Here is a 24741-nt window from a genome sequence, read left to right on the forward strand (position 1 = left end):
GTTTTGGGATATTATTTTATATTCAAACTATTGTAAACAAACAAATGGGCAGGAAATTGAAGTGATTGCAAATAATCATTGCTAAAACATATGATATCTTTTATGGGAAAGACAGATTGCCTAGTGAATTCTAATGCTTTTTACAGTGTATAAACAAGATTTTTTCTCTTTTCTTTCCTCTCTTCCTCACCTGAATCTCAATTCAGTTTTGTTTCTCTTTCATACCCCCTTTTTATTCTTTCTTGCTATTGCTGAAAAGAATGATGTATGTATCAGTATTTCTGTAAACTGATTTGCATTGTGCCTGAAAGTTACTTGTGGTTAGCAATAGTTAATAGCCTGGTGATGCAGTAGTTAGAATGCAGTATTACAGGCAAACTGTGCCCACAGCCTGGAGTTTGATCCTGACAGGACTTGAGTTTGACTCAGTCTTCCATCCTTCCGAAGGTCAATAAAATGAGGAGCCAGATTGTTGAGTGCAATATGTTGACATTGTAAACCACCCAAAGAGTGCTGTAAAGCACCATGGAGCTTATAAATCTAAGTATAAGTTATTGCTATTGTGTATGTGAGAATGGTTGCTAAATGTAAACATGGATACAATTTGTAACTGTGATTCTTTCTTTTATAGGTAATTAATGTTAATCTAAACAATCATTAATTGTTATTTTTTTTATTCTGTTCCTGTTTAGAAATAGCAATAGCACTTAGACTTATATACCACTTCATAGTGCTTTACAGCCCTCTCTAAGCAGTTTACAGGGTCAGCATATTGCCACCAACAATTTGGGTCCTCATTTTAGAAGGATGAAAGGCTGAGTCAACCTTGAGCTAGTCAGGATCAACTGCTGGCAGTAGGCAGAATCAGGCTGTAATACTGCACTCTAACTGCTGCACCACCATGGCTGTTTAGGAACATGGCTTGGCAGATATATAATATACCTACCTACACGTTCATATATAGAGAAAGAATTTTGCATATATTTGGCTGGGGAAAAAATCTCTAAACCTGATTTCAGCTGAGTTGATAAATCAGGAATCTGGATATTGCACAAGATATTTGCCTTTAGAGGGACAAGATGCATCAGTCTACTCTATCTGGAGGGAGGATAATCTGAAATTCAGGGCATCATTCTTCCAGATAAATATGCTAAGCAAAATGAAGAGGCAAGAGATACCTCGCGATTGTGTGTGTTTATCCATCCTCTCATTCCGCCCCCCGCCCCCGGCTAGGAATATTTCCACTTTTGTTGTGTCAAAAAGAAGCAACTGCTAAATTTGGATCAATCCAAGTTAAGCTCAATTAGTCAAACTGATCTGAGATTTCATTTTAAAATGGACATGGGTACTATCTGTCAAGGTTTAATTTTAATATTTTTCACTTAAGTAAATTATTTTTTTATATGTAAGGGACACTATTCTGAATATGTGTATGGGGGGAATTCACCAGAAATATTTGATCAGTAAAATGATAAAAAAAAACAAAACCAGACGGTCTTATCTGAAACTATTTTTATTTTACTAAGAAAATATAATTTGTGATTATTTGAAATAAGGCATTAATCTGTTGAGTATATCTCAGCATAACATATCTAACAGTAGATAGGTATACATATATATATATATATATATATATATATATATATATATATATATATATATATATGTATATACAATAGTCTTATCAGAAAAACAACTATACAACTAAATGTTCTTTATCTGGTATTGTTTATATTTTACTAATGTTATTCTGAGCATTAATTGCATAAGTTAAAAATACCTCATTCCCAACAATATTTTGAACAGATCTGTATAGTAGATATTTTTAAGGCAGCGTTTCTCTATCTTGGCCACATGAAGATATCTCAGAAGTCCCCACCCAGCATGCTTCTTCAAGCAGCCAAAGTTCCACATATCTGCAAGTGACCAAGACTGAGAAGCATTGCTTTAAGTTATGAAACTTATATGGAGCTGCAGGTTATGTAAACACACAATACCCATTTTGGTGGCAGGAAATGCTGAGAAATGGAGTTCACCACTCTAATGGGTATCAACCAAAGGAAACTCAAGTTAGAGTTCATTTTTTAATTTTCCTATAGCTTGTTTAATTAAATGTTTATAACTCAGTTGACAGCATTCCATTAGAATGGATTTTAATAAGTAATATCAACAGAAACAACTTAAGGAAAACTATGAGGCACGACTGCTTTCCCTCGCCCCAAAGTGTAGATCAATCACTAGATTTTTACAAGGTGATGAAATAAAATTAAACCAAGGAGGATGCCACCTTGATGCCAGGACAAAAAGACATTTTATAACTAGTGGATTCATCTGAAATTGGTTTTTCTTAAATTCCACATGGTGAGCTCATACTGGGCGGGTTGTAGAGGACACCTCAACAGATCTCAGCAATTTCTTCCTATATATTGAGTTCTCAAGGCAAATTTTATTCGGGCTTCATTGCTGTTTTCTCATCTAGATGCCTGAGGATCAATTTCTGTATATTTCTGTATTGCTCACTTTCCCAACATAGCCGAAAGGGAATACAAAACCAAAACAAACAAAAAACAAAATTGTATATATTAGGGACTTACTTATTTGTCAGTGTTCTATATTCTCCTATTTTAGTTGCTAAATCAATGATTTGTTCAACCACCTCCCAGCAAATTTCGTAATGCTTCTTATAGCGAGCCTCAGCTCTTTCAGCAGCAAGTTTTGCATGCAGTTGTTTTTCTCTAAGGGCCTGTTCTGCAAGTTCAATTTTTTCTTGTTTTGCAAGAGCCTAAAAGGAGATGGGGAAAAAACTGGTAAATTTCCTCAAATTGATAAGACAAGAAGTGAAATGTAGCACCAAAGCTCATTATCTAAACATTGCGGTCATTATTAAGTCCAGATAAATAAATTCTTATATCAATGGCCTTGTGAAGGAATGTCATCTTGAGAAGTCAAGAATTTAGAGCAATATTTTTTCTTAGGAAAAAATAGCAGCGAAAGTTGAAAAAGGACTCTGGGAAAGGATATCAGTGTTTTAAAGAAGGCGAACACATACTATGTTTGTGCCCCACTGTCTTTTTGAAATTAGAATTAAAGCAATGCACAGCTCTAGCAAAAGATATTGTTTCAGAAATAGATTATATCATCTCCAAATTAAACACTGATACTGATTTAATATCCACCTGAACACCTGTAGCATTTGATTAAGCATCGGAACATCTTCAGAATCTGATGATATCATGGTCAAAACAAAGGTTGCAACATAAGCTTTGCTCCTTATACATATGTGTGGAACATCATGGTGCACATAAAAAGGGCGTTGAGAATACATTGCATATCCATTTTTTCATTTGCCGCTCAACCCACACCTGCCATGGATACCCACTATAAGCATTTATTTTGCTTATTTAATAGCTAAGTATGATGCAAGACAGATCCCCAGCAGTAGATCTCTTTAAGAAACCTGCCAGGCACTACTGGTTCTGTTTTGTAACAGCAAGGAAAGCAATCAGTGCAGTCCATCAGATCTGCATGAACATACAAGAAGAATCTGGAGAAGAGGGACATACCATCAAATTTGTATCTTGCAAACCAATGTGTCTGCGCAAAGCAAGGTATGAACTATTTTCATCCTCTGAAAGGACTGAACCAGGCAAGCCTCAAAATGTTCTTGGACTGGACTTTCGTCCACTAATCATCTCCCTTTCACAAAACACACTGTTCAACCAGTGTGTTAACCCATTTATTCCATTGTTACTAAAGTTAGAATTCTGCTAACTATATCAGGTGGCAGAAGAACATGATGATCAGTCGACTGTTATTCTGTTAATTCTTTGATTTGAGCTCCTTAAATATACAATAAATGTAAGAACCTAAATGAAGGCACAACCTTCTGATTCTATAGCTTCCTATAAGTCTCTCTGGCACACAAGAGAATTGTGGCCTCTAGTGGATATTCCTATCATTTCAAAATAAAGTTCTGGTGGCTTCAAAAGGACCGTTTATACGGGATTGCACTGTATTACAACTACATATAGGTAGTCCTGACTTACAACAGTTCATTTAGCGACTGTTCAAAATTAAAATGGCACTGAAAAAAGTGGCTTATGATTTTTCAGTTATGACCTTTGTAGCAGCCCCATGAACATGTGATCAAAATTCCAATGCTTGGCATACTTATGACGGTTGCTGTGTCCCAAGGTCATGTGATCATCATTTGCAACCTTTTGACAAGCAAAATCAATTAAGTGAAGCCAGATTCACTTAACAACCATGCTATTAACTTAGTTCATATTTATGACGTCCTGGGCCATGTGATCAGCTTTTTCTGACAAAGTGAATGGAGAAGCCAGAGTCACTTAACAACCATGTTACTAACTTATTGACTGCAGTGATTCACTTAACAACTGTGGCAAGAAAGGTCATGGGACAAAGTTCACTTAACAAATGTCTCACTCAACAACAGAAATTTTGGGCTCAATTGTAGTCATAAGTCAAGGACTACCTGCATGTGGAAGTGAATCTTTGGTGAATACTGTTGATCAAATTTTTCAACCTCTTTTGAAGGATGAAAAAGCTAACTTTTTCCAGAAGAATGGAAGAATAACTTCACAGACACTGTCTAGCAATCTTCTCGTACTACTTATACTTCATTCCTTGGGCTATTTTTGCAGCCCAGGTTCAGTAGTATTAATATAGACACAGGAATATTGAAAGTCCGATGCTGAAGTTCAGCTCCTGGGAATAAACTTGACTGAACTTAAAAAGCAATAAGTTTGCTTCTCCCTTCCCCCCACCCCCAATGATGTGTTTCTTGAGGCTGTTGACCAATAATTGACCCCACATTTCTTCAAGAGAAGTCAATGCATGCTAGAGAGATTTAAAAATCAAAAAATAAAACTGTTGGGGTTTAGAGGAAGACCTCAACTTATAACTGTTTGAAGTTTTTATAGACCCTTTGAAGTTCTGATGGTTGCCTGCCCATGGTCACATGACTGAACTTTGGGTACTTGGCAACATGGCCACATGTATAGCCATTTGCAATGTCCCATGGTCACGTAATCACATTCTCTGATGGTTTTGCCACTTAGGGAGGGAAATGTCTTTTCTGAAGAAGCTTCTTGGATGAGAAGCAAAACGTCTTCAAAGAAAAACCAGGAAGTCTAGTTACCTCTTGAAAAAGCACCTTTGGGAGAACCATGACCCGGATGACTGAGAATCTCCATAGACATTTAGGGAAGGAAATGCAAAAGAGAAAAATACAGTAACAAAAAAGACAATAATGAATATCTACCTCCTCCCTATCAAGAGCTTCTTGAAATTCTTTGAGGCGTCTTTCCTCAAACTGCTTTTCTCTGTAAATTCTGTTTTGCCACAGGACTTCTTTCTCATGCCTCACATGCATAAGTTGAACAGCTATTCTCCGCTCTTGCTGGGACTGTCTCATAAGTCGGTTGATAAGCTGCTCTTCTCTATAGGCCTCCTAAAATAATAAAGAAACCAATAATAGCGATGTAATGTACAGCTTTTGCTAGAAACTGAGAGATCTTAAGTGTAGTCCCACTTCAGGCACAAAGCCTGCTGGTTGGTCGTTTTCTCTCAGCCGTATCAGTTCAAGTGATCTTTTGGGAATAAACTCAATTCAACTGAAAGGAATTTATTTTCAGGTAAACATGAAACAAGTGGCATAGAATCATCAATTGCCCTCTTGTGGCGTTAATTAGCTTCAGTTTATTTCAAAGGCTTGTGGATAAAGAACCATTCGGCCCACATGGTTTTGTGCAGACCTCGGTGTGCACATGTATCACCTGTCCTGTGGGAGCTGCATTGGCTGCCGATTTGCTTCTGGGTGCAATTCAATGGAGCTTTATATTCTGTAAACTGCCTTGAGTCGCCATGTGCAAATAGGCGCCAATATAAATTCAACAATTAAATAAATACATGCATACATAAATATATTGCTAAAGGTACTAGTAAAAATGGATGATTGGCCATCAGCAATTCTTAGTCTCAACAGTCCTGATGCACTCATAAAACCAGGGTTTCACCTATCAAGATGCTTTATTTTTAAATTTGAAGAATTTGACCTGTCTTTCATTTTTAGTTTTTTTACATTTCCAGACTTTATATTTTCATATTATGCTAGTTTTTAAAAATCTACCACTATGCTTAACATTAAAGTCCAAAAATCAAAAAATGTGCTGATTATTTTCACTAGTAAAGATACAATTTACTTCAATCTCCAAACAGGTTTCATAATAGCTTTTACTTTTCATGTCTTTTCAAACTGGTTAATTCACAACAGTATCAATGCCTCATCTAAAAAAATCAGTAGGCAGCATATCTAACTCACTTCTTGTGTTTCATGAGCTATGAGTTGCTCCCTTAACATCTTTCTCCTTCTCTTCTCCCGTTGTTCTCGAGCAAAGGTATCCTCCTCAAGACGTTTCTGAATTTTCCTAATATATTCATCATCCGAGTAGGTGTTCAATAGGTCAGTAATGACTGGTTTTGCCGTAGCTAGTTCTTGCTTTATTGCATTCATCATGCTAAGAAAATAATAGGGGGGCATCTGGTGTTAACAGGCTTTACACAAAGAATTAAAGAAATGGCTTCTTATCTGTTGCTTTATATTGTATTATATTATTATTACTAATACATACATACATATATATATATATATATATATATATATATATATACATACATACATTATATTTTATATTATACTAGAATTTTTACAACACCATCAATGCACATACAAATAGGCCTCAACTTACATCTGTAACTGAGTCTGGCAATTACAGTCACTAAATTGTAACAGTCATAAAGCAGGTAACCACATGACCAGACCCATTTTTATGAACTTTTCTATGGCAGTTGTTAAGCGAACCCATTATTCATTATGATTTTTGTGGGAAACCAGAAGTAAAGACCAATTTCTGGCAAAAATATAAATTGTGGCCATTTGACTGCCAAATGCTGCAAACAGCCACCGTTTTGGCTATGTGCCCAAAATGCAGTCAAATGATCTTGGGGGGAGGGCAGCCTCAGAACTTTACAAACTGGTTGTACATACTTTTTTGGGTGGGCAGGTGTTTTATAACTTCGACTGATCGCTAAGTGACTAGTCATAAATTAAGGACTACCTATATATACTTCAAAGTATCAAAGAATAGGATGGCTTTGGAATCCTTTTTCCATTTTTTTTGCAGATAACCTGGCCACTTCTTGAACAGGAGATAATCCTATGCATTCTTCACTGTCCTGATTTATATCTTTCCCACAGCTATCACTGGCTCTCACGAAAACAAAAACAAAACAAAACAAAAAACAAAACCCACCCCGCCTTTAATTCTAAAATTAGTTTTCATGGCAACGATCAAGCAATGAAGCCCCAATCTGGATTAAGACTTAATGACTGAATTCCTTTAACCCATAATCTCATGGTCCTAATTTGGATCATCCCATTATCTATAGCAGTGCTGGGGAAAAGATCTGATGGAAGATAGGAAACAGAAGAAAAACAGTAAAAGAGAAACAACTTGTGTGTCCCAAAGTAGCTCTACTTTTGAAAGCTTTGTGGGCTCCTTCCTTTCAACAGTCTTCTCTTTTCTGTGCCAAACTGAGGATAACAAGTTAAATATCACCAGACTGCTCTCCTATTAAGACTGCATATTTTGGCAGTGATCTCATGAATTCTACTTTTGGGATAAACATATTTGTAAAAACAAAACTGTTAGGCCATATTACGTATAAGTAGAGTCATGGGAGAAGAATGAAACTACTAACAATGTCCTCAACATCATTTCTTCCCTGTGCATTTTGTAATATTAAGTGACCCAGAGTGATTTAAGATTTTCCATAATCTAGTTATTGAAGTCAGTTCTCTCCAAAATGTTAACTGAAATGTTATGCCCTGCTCTTCACCCCCATGAGACAATCAGCATTTCTCCAGTAGCAATTTATGGCTTCTTCTACTGTTGTCCAACTTTTGTTGTGCCAAAATAATACTAATAAGGACAGGATTTATATTGCATTAGAGATGACTGGACGAGGCCAAGTTATTGGTAGTAAAATAGCTGATGAATGAAGTATATGCTGACATTTCAACTGCGTGGAAAGATATAAAGTATTCCCAGTGAAAAATGAAATTACGAATGATAGCATATCTATCCAGCAGCTTTATGTCAGTACAGTAGTACAAATACAGTATATTTAACCACTTGTGTGACTGAAACAAAAGCTTATTAATAGGATGTTTGGCAAATGTTAAGTGTTGTGGTCTGCCAGCTGCCAGCAGACTCAGACAATGAGGAGGTTGGGGAGGAACTTGGGCCAGTTCTGGAGTCTGGGGAAGGCTCTGATGGATGCTTCGTGTTGGACGCAGAGAAAGAGCCAGGACCGTCTGACATTTCCCAGCCACCGGAGAGGCAACTGTCTTTGGAGGGTGATATGAGTGAGGAGGAAGAACAGCTGGGGCCTGTTCCAGATGCATGTATGTGTAAAGCAGTTAGGAGAGGGGAACAATGGAGGACAATAAGTCGACTCGGGAAGCAAAGCACACGTGGACGCTGAATGGCCTCTCCCTGGTTTGGGAATAAATAGAAGGAAAGGGGAGTGGTTGACGTAGGAGACAACAGTTTGTAGTTCTGAAGATTTTGGCTCATTGTGTTTCGTGCCACAAAGACTGCTTGCCAGAACTTAATTTTCAGCCTTTCCGCTGGGAGCTCACAGCCTTACAATTATCACAAGGAACTGATAAGGTCTGTTACTGCAGTTAACTCTTTGAACGACTATTGCCTGGACTTTTCAGTGGGTGAATGCAATTAACTCACAAGAGGTAAATAAAGAGGGGTTTTTTTCTTGACAAGGAGTCTGTTTCTTGCTTCTACTAAGGCTGGGTCAGAACAGGAAGGGTGTTTCTATTCCCACACAGTCCAGCAGAAAAAGAGAGCAAAATTTACTAGAAGTAATGTTACCTCTCTGTGAGTTTGGCAGGTACAACAGCTTCTTTCCTCATTTGTTTTTCGAAGTTCCTAATTTCAGTGTATGTGGTCTAGAAAAAAGTAAGCATATTTTAATTCATTTCCTTCTGCTTAATTCCTTATTGCATCCCATTACAAATTAACAAGATGTTCAAAGCACGAGTGCACTGCGCCATGGGATTTCCACTGTTCAAGGTGTTTGCTAAACAAAAATATGGGGTTGTGCCAGCAAGCTTAGTGAAGTGCATCAGAGCTTCATTAAGTTATGTCATCCATGCGCTGTATAAGTCTGACAGTATTGCAAACTTTTAAGTGATTAGATGAGAACCAAAGAAAATGTAAATACATCGGTTTTATTTGTATTGCACCAATTAATTACTATTCATATTTAAGGAAACAAGTGAAATAAGCAAATAAAACAATAGCTAGATAAACAAATGGAACAATGAACAATGGTTAACTGAAATATGTTTAATTATTAAGAGTTTACAATATCCCCCCACCTCTTGTTCCTGAACAGAAAAGATTCAAGAACTTGAGATCTTTACCACTTTTTCCCCACACCAGGAGTGTCCATTGGGGAGATTACAAAAAGCAAGATGGTGGCTGCAGTTGCATGATTGAAGCCCCACCTATTTTTATATGCTCACTTTTATACTCCATACACTGAAATTTTTGCTTCCAAGAGCAGCTTTTCTCCCTAACAAATGCAGTGCCAGCAGGGCAAACAGGAACACAACAGTTTCAGATAAGAATATCCATACGTTATCTCAATGATATCTCATTAAAAGAAGTGAATACAATAAAATATTGTATATTTGGGTATGTTCACCCAAATAATATGAGTTCTGTCATATATATGACATTGTCATATATATGACATTGAAAAATCAGAGGACTATGTTTGTTCTGCTGTCTTAGGAACAGTGCATTTCAAAACATTTCTGAAGGAAAGGGAAAGGGAAATGGAAAGGGAAATGGAAAGGGAAAGGGAAAGGGAAAGGGAAAGGAAAGATAGCAGGTTTGCATTGGATTTTAACATGGCAGTACAAGTAAATTGTAAAAAACTTTTTCAGTCTATGTGCAACTTCTAGATCTTCACGGGGCAAAATTATTAATGTGACATTGCTGAACAGGGATACATTTTTGGAAGTATACGTTTGTCGTTTGGGATTAAGTGGTATTAAGCAACAAAATGAGTGCCTCTGCAAGGTTTAAGGCAGGGGTCTGCAATCTTAAAAACTCAAAGAGCCATTTGGACCCGTTTCCCACAGGAAAGAAAACACCGGGAGCCACAAAACCCTTCCTGTGCCTAACTATTTCTTGACTGGCCACAAAACTAGCATATGTAGTTGAATCAAACGTTCTGTTTTCTTCTGAAACTTTTCCTTTCTTTGATTTATATATGGTTAGCCTACCGGGGGTTGAAAAGCTCAATAAATTGCGTGCCGGCGGGTGTTGCACATTGGCAGTTGTGACGCATATTTTGAGTGACAGGGAGTCACAGCAGAGGGGTGAAAGAGTCACATGCGGCTCCAGAGCCGTAGGTTGCTGACCCCTGGTTTAAGGTGTATTTTGCCTCAAAATCTATCCAACTACCCAAAAAAGTCTGAAAAATTCAACCCTGATGATTCTAAGGACCATAAATAGAGCGGTGAGGGGTCTATGTGGCCTGCTGATTACTTACCCATAAGATATATGGAGCCATTACTTTTAGCAATCACTATGTTTCTTTAAAGTGATTCTAAATAAGGATTGCTCAGCTAAATTCTGAAAAAAACACCTTTCTCTAGATTTATATTTACTCCTATCTAACTGAAGGGATATGTATGGGTTATGAATGTTTCTTTCTCTGGATATTTATTATGAAGAAAAAGAAAAAGGAGTGAATTTCCAACTCTGAGTCTAATGATTTGAATTCCAGTTAAATATAGCTTCTACAGCATTCCCCCGCCCCATTTGCACCTAATTGCAGTACAAAATCCTTATGATGATGTTTTATCTCATTCCCACCTATACGTGAGCCATTGTAAAGTGTCCTTATCTGCTCACCGTTAAAATATCATTTTCCCATTAAATACTGAACAAATTCTAGCAGTTTTATGTGGGTGTAGTCTAAGAGACTTAATAGATCATTCTGCAGGGTTGCAATGAGATGATTTGCAGGGAGTGAGATTAACTCAACTCCTTGTTATTTTAGCAGGCAAGGGCACTCTCTTTTCACTTGAACTCCTGAATACTGTAATCTGAGGCCAATCTTCTTTGGCAGTGGGAAAATCAGATTCTTTCAGATCAGCTGATCCCCTGTAGCTGCCAGGTCTCTGAGCCTAACCCTAGAACCAGATGATCTTGACTCTTCCCTGGTCCCATTGCCTTCTCACATCAAGGAGAGAAATTGCTGAATGAATTCCTGCTGGCAGGTGGCATTTAGGGGAGGAGAAGGAAACAAAGCTGGGGCAAACTATCCAGTCTTGTTTTTAATTATCCTGAACATCATAAATAACGATAGCACCTGTTCCTAGCATCATGCCTTTGGCATGATAAGGAAGTCCATTGAGTAGAACAAATGATATATCAGTATATTCTTCCATTGACGTAAGAACTGATGGAAGGTGTTTTAATTTGATTCTCAGGAAGAATCTCTGGTTATCTATTTCAATGTTAATAGCATTGTTTTGAAGATTCTTTTCCATGTATATGATGGTATCTGAAAGCGAGAGGCCTTCAAAACAGGAAAAACAGCATTTGTGACAGCACAATGGAAGCCCTGCCCTTTTATACATGTGTACAATGTCAGCACATACAAAACTGCCATCATTCCTGTTTTAACTCCCTCTGCAGATGCTACTTTATGCAGCAGTTTATCAGACACCATTATTATTAACGAAGTATAATGTTGCACAATGAAATACTTGTGTTTAAAAATGAATGCATTTACACTAAGATACAAGGTAATCAAAATATGTAGTACATGCTGCTGCTTGTGCATTCTTTAAATGACTATAAAACCTCATAACTTACTTCTGCTTCCTTCTTCTTCTTCTGCAATTTTTGGTCTTCAATCACTTTGTCCGTATGCTGTGGAAATGGTTTTGGAATCTGGATAACTGCTGCTTGAATCTTGGCCATGATTTCATTCTGTCTGCGTTTTTCTGCAATTTTCTAAATATTCAAAGGGAAAGATAGTAAGTTGTTTTAAATTGGTTACTGAATAAAACTTAATCACATAGAAGCGTTTTTAAAAATCCTTTCTCACTCCTATAGTGATATGCATCTTCCTCAATTTTGGGTCCTCTCCCAGAGAACTGGGAATTTGAGAGTTCTGTGCAGTCCTAGTTATTCCTAGCACTGCACTCTTCTGGATAGAGACATTGATCCTGGGATCTGTTGGAGCCACTCTCCCAGTTTAGGAATCACAGTCCTGAATGCTCCTATCACTACTGGGACCCCTTTGGCTTTTACTTCCCACATTATCTCTAATTCTTCCGTTGGTCCTGGTATTTCTCCAGCTTCTCCTACTCCTTCTTCCCGATGTTGCTGTCACTTGGCACTGCTACATCTATCACCGCTATTGTCTTCTGGTCCATGTCTACTACCACAATGTCTGATTGACTGGACAGTACCTGCTGTCTGCTGGATCTGTAAATACACCACAGGATCTCAGCCCTCCTGTTCTCCAGTACCCTCTGTGTGATCTCCCATCTGGACTTGCGGGGTCTAGCTCAAATACTATGCCGATGTTCCTGTACACAATGCCAGCTACTTAGTTGTTCCATTCAGGGTATGCTGTTCCTGTCTGTACCCTGCCACTATGTATTGGACTGTTTTTGAAGCCTTTCTGCATAGATCCTGTCTAGGGTGATAGACCACTCCAGATCTGGTGCTTAGTGCCTGTTCTTGTGCTGCTGTGATCAGTGTCATAGTGCTGTCTTTTTGTCCTGCTCTTTGTAGTCACTGGTAGGATTTTCTAATGTCTACTACCTCAGCTATCAATGTACATCTTATTTAGTCTTATCTTGTCATGGTACTTCCACTGCTTGATCTTCCTTCCATATCTGCTGCTGCCTCAGACATTCTCTCAGTAGCTTATCTTTGGGTGCCATCTTACTGATGCACTTCTGGATGTTCTGAGTTTTGTCCAGGAAAGTGGTTTTAACACTCACCAGATTCACTCAGATGAATAAGTATCATTCATTCATAATCATCTAATAAGGCTGGGGGGTGGGGGATTATTATTGTTTTCTGTATTATTACTATGAAGATGAAGCTATGGATATGTGGGTGCAGAAATAGAACTGTACAATAGGGCTATATAATTTTAAGGCCAATTTTAATATGACTCTTTCACATATTTAATAATTTAAAATATTATCCTTTTATCACATAAAAACTCTATGGGATTCCACCAGGTTCAGTGCTCTTTCCCCTCCTATTCAACATCAACATGAAACTGCTGGGTAAGATTGTTCATTGCCATGGGATGTATTGATGATATCCAATTATGCCTTTCTACCTCTGACATCTTAAATGATACTGCTGATATCCTATCCCAGTACCTGGAGCCTATGGGACCCAGACAAGGAATGACAGGTTTTAGCTGAACCTTGGCAAAATTGAGTGGCTCTGGGTTTTAGAGACTATACTATTTTTGGTGCTACACAGGGTTATACCCAGCGCATAATTTGTGGGTCTTTCCAGACACCCAACTCCTGCTCAAAGAGCAAGAGACAGTCATGTCTGGGATGCCTTTGCACAGCTTCATAGTGTGCATTCATAGTGGTTCATATTGTCTCTCTTCCTGGACAGGGAGGCTCTGATCACAGTCACTCATGGATAGCTGTTATATGTGAAGACATCCAGTTCCTCCCATAACCAGTGATAGTTTAAAGTGTATCTGGGGTATCTCTTGATGCATATATCTGTGTGCATGCTAACTCAAAATAATCAAGTGTTTTATGTAACTATTTCTGATTGTACTTTGTGTAACGTCCCATATCCTCTGGTAGATAATACAATTTCCTCTGCTTTTAATGGCATAGAATACAGTCTTAACCCAAAGGTGCTTTTTCAAAAGGCAACTGGACTTTCTTTGTTTTTGCTTGAAGATGTTTTGCTTTTCATTCAAAGAAGCTTTTTAAGTTCAGAACTGATTCAGAAGATTCTTGGCTGAGAAGCAAGTCTTCAAGCAAAAACAAAGAAAGTCCAGTTGCCTTTTGACAAAGCACTTTTGGGACAACCGTGACTGACAATAGACAATACAATCTTAACTACCTTTTTTCTGAAGTCTATCTATACACCATTCCCACCCACTCCCCATCTTAGGTCCTTCAGATGCATAAAAGCTGCAAGTCCTAGAAAGTCCAATCAGCCAGGCAATTTTTTAAAGAATTCTGAGACATGTTGTTCTGCCATGTCTGGAAGGGCATGAGAGTGATGGAAGTTAAACTGTAAAGACCAATTTACTAATACACCTGGCCTCAGATTAATTCCAAAGCAAGGAATAAAGATATTGTGTAGCTGAGTCAGAGAAAGAAATCAGCACTCACCCTTTCAAGTTCTTCAGCCTTTTTTTCCTCCTGGATCTGTTTGGCTTGCTGTTGCTTCACAAATTGCATGTCAGCTACCTTACTTTCCAAGATCTTGGCTTTGTTTTGAAAGCTGTCTGAAATTTGTTGGAGTGAGAGGTCTGCCTGGCGGGGTACTAGTGTTTTGAGTCTCTGAAATAAAATGCGACAGATATATATATATATATATATATATATATATATATATATATATATATATATACATACATACATACACATACACAAACATATATATGACAGAGGAAGAAGCATGAGAACCTTGTTTGTCCTGGATTGGTGGATTTAATCCATTCTAGAGGGACTTATTTTTCCAAAGATAAATTTTACTGGATGAGACCAGGGATTGAGACATGCACAGGGAAGTTCCTTTTTTCACAAGCAAGGCCTCGTTGCTTGTGAAGCACCTCTTCAATTTGCTCTTTAGTGAAGCAAAGTGGCCCTACAAGCACTACCAGGAGCTGTTTCCTAAGCAGTGAGGCCTAGAAAATGCTGTGGTTGATTTAATATAAGTAGGGCAAACAGCTTTTCTGTGCTGCAAAGTGCCTCATCTGAAGGACTGTCACAACCACATTAATTGTTATGAGCCTTCCTTCATCTGGTAGCTTCTAGACGTGTTGGAGTATGGTTCCTATTATTCTCACCAGTATCATTAATCATGCAGATGGTGAATCCAGGGAGTTGTAACCGATACATCAGGAAGGTTCTTGGAGTTGTAGTGAATGTGTCGATGGGGTATCAGATTGGAAAAGTCTACATTGACTATCAATGTAGTCAAGGATTATTGTAAATCAGAGTTCTTTTATCTCTATTTGGAGATGCTGGACAGTATTTAGCATTGAATGCTCTATTTTTATTTTCTTCTCTTCCTAATCAAAGAATCTGAGAACTTTTATTAATACTCAAGAAACCTTCAATTGGATTATGATAATTTTTTTAAATAACTGCTTGTTTAAGAGCCCAGATTAGCTCAAGCAAAGTATAATACAGTAAAAGAGAGAGAGAAAAAGGGCTTACATGTGAAAAACATGGTCTGAAAGATGCAGTACAGGCAGTCCTCGAGTTATAACCATTTGTTTAGTGACCGTTCAAAGTTACAATGGACAGAAAAAAATGACTTATGACCTTTTTTCACACAACTGTTGCTGCATCCCCATGGTCACATGATCAAAATTCGGACACTTGGCAATTGGCATGTATTTGTCAAGTGTCCCGGGGTCATGTGATCACCTTTTGCGGCCTTCTCAGAAGCAAAGTCAATGCGAAGCCAGATTCACTTAACAACCATGTTACTAACTTAATAACTGTAGTGATTCACTTAAAAATTGTGACAATAAAGGTTGTAAAATGGGGCAAAACTCAACAACTGTCTTGCTTAATAATGAAAATTTTGGGCTCAACTGTGGTCATAAATTGAGGACTACCTATAAACTTAATAGATTTTTGCCCTGATGGTGAGGGTACAACCTGCTTAGAGGGAGCAATAATATGAGGGAACATATATTCTGAAAAATGTATAGCACTGATCACTTTATTTACTTTTCTGGACCTATAGCCTAGCTTCAACTTTACAAGATAGGAAATACAAGCCCTCACACAACAGCTCATTGTTTCAAGACTGGAAGTGTAAAGGTCTATGAAATACCTATTGGGAGAAGATAAATCAAAGAATTAGATTGTAATTAAAGTATCAGTTTTCTCCAGTGAACTAGTATGACGGGAAACAACTTTGAGAAATTCCCAGAGGTTTAAGCCAGTGGTACTATGAATTCCCATATGAATCAACACTGTGGAACTTGTTTGGTCCAGTGGAAAGCCTTCTGTGTGCTCCTATTCTTCATATGTACAATAAAATGGACCCAGAGTATTGTTGCAAATTATTAGAGGTGTTTACCTTCTGCGACTTGGTAGTAATTAATCCAAGATTTTTTTAAAAGTAATCACTTAGGTTTCTGTAAGGGGTTGGGTTTTTTTTTTTTTAACTTTGTAGCAGCATAGTTTTTAAGAAGGTGAAAACATTTAAAACATCTTAAACAACCATGCAAACCAATAAGAAAGACAGCAGCAAAGTTTAACAAAATCTCTTTGTGAAAGGCAATCTCAATACACCTTTGAAAAGAGTTAGGGGCTAACTTACTAAGAAGACACTCCTAATGAGAACACCCTGGTCTCTATGGCAACTTGTCTATAAAAATAATATGAGAACTGGAAATATTTATTTTAATTTTTTATTTAAAATCTAAAGTATAGATGAACAGACCAGAACAAATATTCCTTCTAAGTATTAAAGCCAATTGGGTGATAGCAATAGCAATAGCACTTAGCCTTAAATACCGCTTTACAGCCCTCTCTAAGCGGTTTACAGAGTCAGCATATTGCCCCCAACAATTTGAATTCTCATTTTATCCACCTCGGAAGGAAGGAAGGCTGAGTCAACCTTGACTGGTGAGATTTGAAATGCCAAATTGCAGGCAGCCGGCAGTCAGCAGAAGTAGCCTGCAGTACTGCACTCTAACCACTGTGCCACCGTGGCTCATGATGTTGGGCCAGTCACTCCCTCTCAGCCTAACCTGCTTAATATACTTGTTGTAGAGAAAAAAACAGGAGGCAGGAATACTGTGTTACAGCGGCCCCCAACCCTTTGGGCAACTGGGACCAGTTTCATGGAGAGAGGTTTTTCCGCAGACCAGAGGGGACATGGTTTTGTGTGCTGCCTGCATTCCACGGATGGGGCTTCGCTTGTTTGTGCGCACCAGTTTCTGGCATGCCGCTGCCCAATGCTGGTCCACTGACCAGGGGATAGGGACCCCTGCTGTATTAGGCCTGTTCTCTACCTTCACCTTAGCTGCAATTCCAACTGAAGCATCACTTGTACACCACTAGCATTGATCAGGGGTATCAAACTCAATTTCATTGAGGGCTGCATCAGGGTTGTTTTTGACCTTGGGAAGTCAGGGTGGGCGTGGCCAGGGTGGGCATGGCCAGCTCGATATGTTGGATGGTGCCTATGGTGGCCCGAGCACTCTGCCAGCAAAAATGGCCTTCTGCAACCCTCTGCCAGTGAAAACAAAGCTTGGGAAAGTTGCACACAGCCCTCCCAAGCTCTGTTTTCACTGGCAGAGGCACTGTGGGCTGGTCCTTCGCTGTCTCCAGGGCAGCCTCGCTGGCCAGATCTAAGCACCCTGTGGGCCAGATCCAGCCCCGGGCCTTGAGTTTGACACCCCTAATTAGATACTATCAGTCAATTGCAAAAGGCAGCTTTAATACCATAGAACAACAGTATCTGCCTATGCCAGGTCCCTGGGACGACTCGATAGGTAGATTAAAAATGCCAAATCCAATACGAACATCTGGTTGATAGCATGTTGAACTATAATAATAATATAATATGTATAAGACGCTTTCAGGAGTGGAATCCAATATAAACACTATTATTAACAATTGAACAATGCACTCTAGACATACGGATGAAGTGGCCTAAACAGGAATTTTTGTCCTTGTACTGTATATTCATTTTTTTAAAAAAATTGATTTATATGCCGCCCTTCTCCGGAGACTCAGGGCGGCTTACAATGCATTAAGCAATAGCCTTCATACTTTTGTATATTTATACAAAGTCAGTTTATTGCCCCCACAAACTGGGTCCTCAATTTACCCACCTTAGAAAGGATGGAAGGCTGAGTCGACCTTGAGCCTGGTGAGAATTGAACTCGCAGTAATTGCAGGCAGCTGGATGTTAAATGCTGCCTTAGGAGGCATTAGCCTCCTACGCCACTCAGGCTCTTGATCCTCACTCACTCCCAAAAGGAGTAAATAGGAAGCCAATGCTTTGTTGACAGAAATTCACCGATAAGAAAAGTGTCCTAACAGAAACAAGCTCACCTCACGATATATTTCGGTTCCTACACTTTTAAGCTTTGCATTAGCCGAAGGTCGCATTGCATCCATGGCAACTCCAGTGAGCCCTGCTTTTTTCTTTTTCTCTAGGGCCACATACAATTGGTACACAAGTTTGATAGCAGCTCCATGCTGCTCTGTCATGATGTTTCGGGCTACATTTTGGTCAAACTGTACACCCAGAAGTTGAAGGGTGGGCTCCATGCGAGAAAAGTTGTTAAGTTTTGCATTGGCAAGCCTGTTGAGACAATATAAAAAATTCTAAATATGTAGAATATTAAAACTTTCTTGTGAATTCATCTGCAAGCCTAATATGCTTCAGTAAGCCTCATGTGTGGTATGGCAGCAATGGAACTAAGCAAAGTCAGAACTCATAAACATGCCTGGTTTTCAGCTTTAATCTCCCTAAAATCTAAGGTTCTTAATTTAGTTTTAATTGCTTAATCAATTACTTATACAATCCATTGGAATTAATAGGTTTAAGTGGCAGCTTCTACCAAACTTACTTAAAAAACTAGGTAGGATTAGACTCTGTCACTGTTTGGAGTGGATTACCAAGATATATTACGGTTGTAAACAAGAATAAGGAAAAAAATATCAAAAGTCAGTACCAAACAATATTGTGCTCTTGCTGTGAAAATTACATAAATTTCTCCATATAGTCATCAGGAATCTAATGTGACTCAAAGGAGATTTTATCATTATACTGTACAATAATTTATTTCCACACCATGAACTTGATCAACAAGTCCATGGCCCATCAAGTCCATGGTTCCATATCTCCAAGCTAATCCATATAGGAATCTAAAAAACAGAACAGAATCTTGCCACTGCATCTGAGGTGACATAAGCAGTCATGCTGTTTCTGAAATTGGTTACTGTGACTAGTTATCTGGTGACACAAGTGAACCTCTTGTTAATCTATCACTTAGTGTGATAGGAAAATCAGTACCTTCAGAATCTGCAAATTGTGAAATGCAAGTCATTGTCTTGCTATTGGGCTTGACATCAAAAATTAGCATTGTCATGCACCTCCTGAATTTCATAACTGAATCCAACCACTCCTTAATCTTCATGCTGTCCTTCTTACTGGGACTGCTTGTTCACTTGATGTCTCCAACCAAGCAATGGCAAGAATACAAAGAGTACCAAACTCTATTCTTTTGGTATTCTCCCTTTATATACTGGTGGAGATATGTTGGAGTAGGGGTGGGGAATTTACTGGTTTCCAGAAAGCTTCGAGCCCTGCCACGCTATCCAAAATTGCCAATGTAGAATTTATCTGCCCTGCATCACTCTCACCAAAAATGGCTTGTAAAGTCAGTCTTTCAAAGCAAAGGCAAAGGCCTAGAGACAGTTCAAGAAAGTGTTTTCTTTCAAAGCAGAAGCAATTATATGGAGAAAAATGCACATTTCTGTTTTGCTGATTCCTTACAGATCATAGCCATCTCTGTGATAATTCTGGGGACATGAGTATAAACAAGGTGTTCTTTTTGTAACTTTTAACAACTATTGGTCATTCTGGTTATGGGTGGTTATTGTAGTTCAGAAAAGCCGGGCAGGAGACCACACAATCCTTTTCTGTTTCAGTGGGAAACTGACTGGGCAATGGCAAACATGGGAATGAAGGAAAGGTTCTACATTAAAAGTGGGAAGGGGAATTGCCCAAATTCCCACCCTGTTCTCCAATACAAGGAAATGTTAATTGAACCTACTGTAATTTTATTATGATATGGTATTGAGTAAATCGGAACATTGTTAGAACAGTATTAATACTACCCACCTGCTTTGTGAAAACTGAGCAAAATCTTCCTGAAGTTCATACTTGTTTAGAAGTTCTCCAATGAGATAACCAGAAGAAAATTCTCTGGCGAAAGATTCTATATCTGATTTAATTTCCAAAGGAAAAAGGAAAGTAGTTTGTTTACAAGTTGCAACTCTTTGCATTTGCATTATGCATTTGATGCATAATCATCCATTATTATCATGATGTACAGTATAACAACCCAACTTATCTTTAATGGGCTTGATTTATTTTTTTAATTTCTGTTCGCTGCCCAAAATTCCCAGGCATATGGGCAACTATATACATCAAACAAACAAACAAACAAACAAACAAACAGTTCATCAATAAACATTGGTTTGCTTGTCACCATGTTAACATGGAATCAGTCTTCTTTGAATCTTCCAACAGAGTTATGGAAATAGATAAGTGAAGAAGTTAAGTATGCACTCTCTAGCATGAGATAAATTGCATAATTTATCTCACCAACACTTTTTCAACAACTAAATAAAGAGTTTTAATAATATATAGCAACCTATGACTAGTAGGATCAGAGATATTTTCAACGACAGAATTTTTAATGTACTACTTTCACTGGAAAAGTTGAGATACATTAACAGATGAATCAGCCTTGAAATAGCCCATGCTGAAATGTACAGCACAGTCATAAATCAGACCAGGAAATGTTTTATATTTTGTATTAAAATTTTAAATAATTATTCAAATAACATTAAGATAATACAAACAAATAATAAAAAATTAATATAATATAAAGCAAAAATGTGTAGTGTTTAGAATGTGGGGATGTCAGCCTTCCCCTGTTGACTAGACAGGAAACATGACCAAATGAGTTAATTCTACTATATTGTAAAGCTGCAGTAACAGAATCTTGTAAATCTGAAATCTGATATTTTGTGGTTTGGCTACTTTGGTCACAGTTTGATCAGCAAAAGTTACAGTTAGCTCTCTAAGCGCCTATGGATAGAATATCAGGTAGTACTCCAAATAATAAATATTGGCTAGGAAGAATCACCAAGGAAACAATTGCCATCTCACTCCCTTACCCACATGACTTGGCCCTAAAATTTTTATTTATTTATTTATTAAATTTCTACCCTGCCCATCACACCTAAGTAACTATGGGCAGTTTACAAACAATAATATGTTGTCCCGGGGCATCACTTAATTTCTAATCCTAATTTTCCAGCCTAGGAGCAAAATCTGATTGTAAGTAACACAAATACTAAAAATCAGTGGTACATCTTCCTGAAGGTTTGAACAAAGAAATAAAAGCAAAATTGTAATATAAGCCTGAAGTGAGCCTAACACCAGTAAAAAAAGGACCTTTCCCAAAACAAAACATAAAATCACTGCCCTGTGAACTAAAGTGAATAGAACATTGGATCTTCTGCTTCACCTCAGGAGGATTTCATCTCCAGTGTGGGTGGAACTCTGCTCTGGAGGGAAAGCATTTTGTAGCTAAAACATTAGGAACTATGGAATAAACAGATCCCTACAAGGACTGCTTGCCCTCTGGAGTCCTTTTTAATTGAGAGAACCTAGCCAGAAGTGCATCCCTTGAATTTGCAAAAGCATCCTGGGTGATGAAAATCCTTCCCTTGTTTTCCTTATGGGAATTTCAGTTATGTAAATGGATTGCTGAGAAGGAACATCTTCCAAAGGCTTTTCATGTACCCTGTTTCCCCGAAAGTAAGACCCTGTCTTATATTTTTTTTGAACAGCGCGCTTGGCCTTATTACCGGGGATGTCTTATTATTTTGGGGCGCATGGAGCAAGATGGGGCTCCTCTTTTGGTCTTACCTGATTTCCAGCTCTGCGTTTAAATATTTTTTTGGGGGAGGGGGGGCTTATTTTAGCACATGCACTCAAAAGCCCAATTGGGCTTATTATCAGGGGATGTCTTATTTTCGGGGAAACAGGGTAAGAATCTCTGTGTCCAAACTCTGGTAGAGATTTGTTTCCTTAAGTCAGAAGTGTGAAAATCATGGTTTCTCAGCAATTCTTCTATGGGTATCCAGATTCTTCCCCATCCCTCAAAGTGGGCAGGACCGAAACCGTTACCTTAAGTAAAACTTGTAGAATTTAGGTCAAATGGGTGACATTAGCAGCATCTTCACCCTTTCCTGAGGGAGTCCTCAACCCACTCGCTTTTGATATACAGCTCTCAACATACCACAGAAAGCCCTGAAGCTGCAGTAAATGGAACACGCAGGGCTTTCTCCTCAAAGGCGAGAAGAAAGGAGAAAATAATAAATATTATTTATTATTTTTGAACTAATTTTATTATTATTTATTATTTTCCATTATTTATTTTTTTTAAAAAATCTTCCCTTGCAGCAGATAAAAAGGCAGGCAGAAAGGTCCACTCAGGCACCCGTTTTCCAATTCTGTGGCAAAAGCAAAACACACACACACCCCACAACAGCACGATGGAGACCGCGGTGCCTCTGAGCATATCTAAAATGCCATGCACTTTGGGTGCTTTTCTTCCGTCCCTGAAGGAAAAAAAGCAGGGCTCGGTTTCAAGGGGAAAAAAAGACACGATCTGTTTTGAGATGAGATGGAATATATATATATATATATATATATTCATATATATATATTCATATATTTATTTTATTCACACACACACACATATATATAAAGTGTTTTTCTATAGAGACACCTGGTCTACCCCAACATGTTGAAATAGATCTATACTAGTCTCCCTTTATTTATCAGCAAAATATAAATTATATATATATATTTTCATATATATATTTTTCATATATATATATTCATATATATATGAATGCTCCCTCCTGTTGGAGGAGCCTGCGGGGAACCAGGGGAGTCCCCCCCCGCCTGGCGCCTCAAAGCAATGGCACCCCGCTTCCTCGGACTCACCCACTGTCCGCGAGAGCTTCACTTCCCGATTCAGCCAATCGCACAGAATGCCAGTCATGGCCGCGAGCGGCCGCAGTTCCGCGCCCTTTCCCCGCTTGGCTCGAGACCGGCTCGAGCCACCACTCCGCGTCCCGTCACCGTGGCAACCGGCCCTTTCGCGCCAGCATGGCTTAAAAAGAGCGGCCCGCCAAGCAGCTCCGGGGAGAATGGATGTGAGCTTGCGCAGACGAGCCAAACGGGCTCCGCTGAGGCCGGAATTGGGTAACGAAGGTCCTGCCGAGAAGCCAAAGGAACGCGGTTTGTAGGTGAGAGCATGCGCAGTTTACAAACTTTATTGTAGCACTATCACCACCCCCCCATCCCACCTTCGGGATGGTTTCCAATCGCTTTGGGAAGGATGGTGGAGATTTTAAATCCCGGAGCACGAAACATCTTTTTAACTTTCGACTAATCCTGCAGTTGCTACGTCCCTTTTCTTTCTTCCCTCCCTCCCTCGCCTCCTTTGCTTTGGAAAGTTGCGAGGCAGGTGGAAATTTAAACCGGTATGAATGATACAAAAAGCTGGATCTCTTCAATGTCTGCTTATGATACGATACGATCTGAAGTTCAGTGTTGGAGGGGACTTGGGAGGTCTTCTAGTCCAACCCCCCACACATATCACCTTCCTGTAATTTGTCCAGACAAAACTTGAGAGAGAAGAGATTGGTCCAAAGTCAGCTAAGAAGTTTCTGTTCAGCCAAATGCAGTTCAGCCTGAGTATTCTTAGGAGTAGTTCAGCTCCTGATCCATAGCGTGACTTGTTTTTACAAATGTTTACTTGTTGGTGTTACATGAGCCTCTTCATAGTTGTCTACGGCGTAGGGAGTGTGAACGACAGTGAAGGAGGGATCTTCATTCCTCCACAAAGAGTCAAGCTATTCTCCAAAGTACCTGAGAGTAGGAGAAGAAGCAATGGGTGGAAACTAATCAAGGAGAGAAGCAACTTAGAACTAAGAAGAAATTTCCTGACAGTTAGAACAATTAATCAGTGGAACAACTTGCCTCCAGAAGTTGTGAGTGCTCCAACACTGGAAATTTTTAAGAAGATGTTGGATAACCATTTGTCTGAAGTGGTGTAGGGTTTCCTGCCTGGGCAGGGGGTTGGACTAGAAGACCTCCAAGGTCCCTTCCAACTCTGTTATTCTATTTCTATTTAGATGAACAGATTTGAAACAGCGGAATCCTTCAACCTTAGAAGCCAGAGTTGCTAAGTGCTGGAGTTTTAAACCCATTTCTGAGTTTTATCCCTGTCTAGGTTTCTAGGTCTTTGAATTTTAAATTTTAATGTTTAAACCTGAGTCATTTTGTTAAACCTGGGTTCTTTGTAAAATATCTGGATTTACTTGAATGTAAATGGGGGGGGGTGTTAAAGAATCTCACTGGCCATCCTAATAGAAATTGGATAGAGCCCTACAAAGTCAGAGAAACTCAAACTCTGCAAGCAAAAGCAAATGTTCCTAAAAATGGAACATTTTCTCTCTATGGGGTGAGTTTTGGAAAGAGTTCTGTTTGCCTTTGTTCTCCTGCCTTAATAGATCTTCACCTGGAGATA

At 38.7% G+C, this 24741-nt stretch overlaps 1 protein-coding gene across 1 annotated transcript in view; it reads right to left on the reverse strand.

Moving 5' to 3' along the window:
• SPEF2 (sperm flagellar 2) overlaps positions 1–23208 on the reverse strand; it is a 110971-nt gene extending 87763 nt beyond the window's left edge. The window contains exons 1-9 of the mRNA XM_070935950.1: positions 23151–23208; positions 20244–20346; positions 18446–18698; positions 14528–14698; positions 12003–12143; positions 8976–9052; positions 6347–6542; positions 5288–5476; positions 2595–2782 (exon numbers count right to left, since the gene is read on the reverse strand). Coding sequence (XP_070792051.1) covers positions 2595–2782; positions 5288–5476; positions 6347–6542; positions 8976–9052; positions 12003–12143; positions 14528–14698; positions 18446–18698; positions 20244–20346; positions 23151–23208 — 1376 coding nt within the window. The remainder of the gene's footprint in view (positions 1–2594; positions 2783–5287; positions 5477–6346; positions 6543–8975; positions 9053–12002; positions 12144–14527; positions 14699–18445; positions 18699–20243; positions 20347–23150) is intronic.
• Positions 23209–24741: the final 1533 nt, after the last annotated feature.

The sequence above is a fragment of the Pituophis catenifer genome, unplaced genomic scaffold (assembly GCF_029215685.1).
Source record: "Pituophis catenifer annectens isolate HBS135680 unplaced genomic scaffold, rPitCat1.0.hap2 SCAF_2, whole genome shotgun sequence".
Taxonomy (NCBI): Eukaryota; Metazoa; Chordata; class Lepidosauria; order Squamata; family Colubridae; genus Pituophis; species Pituophis catenifer.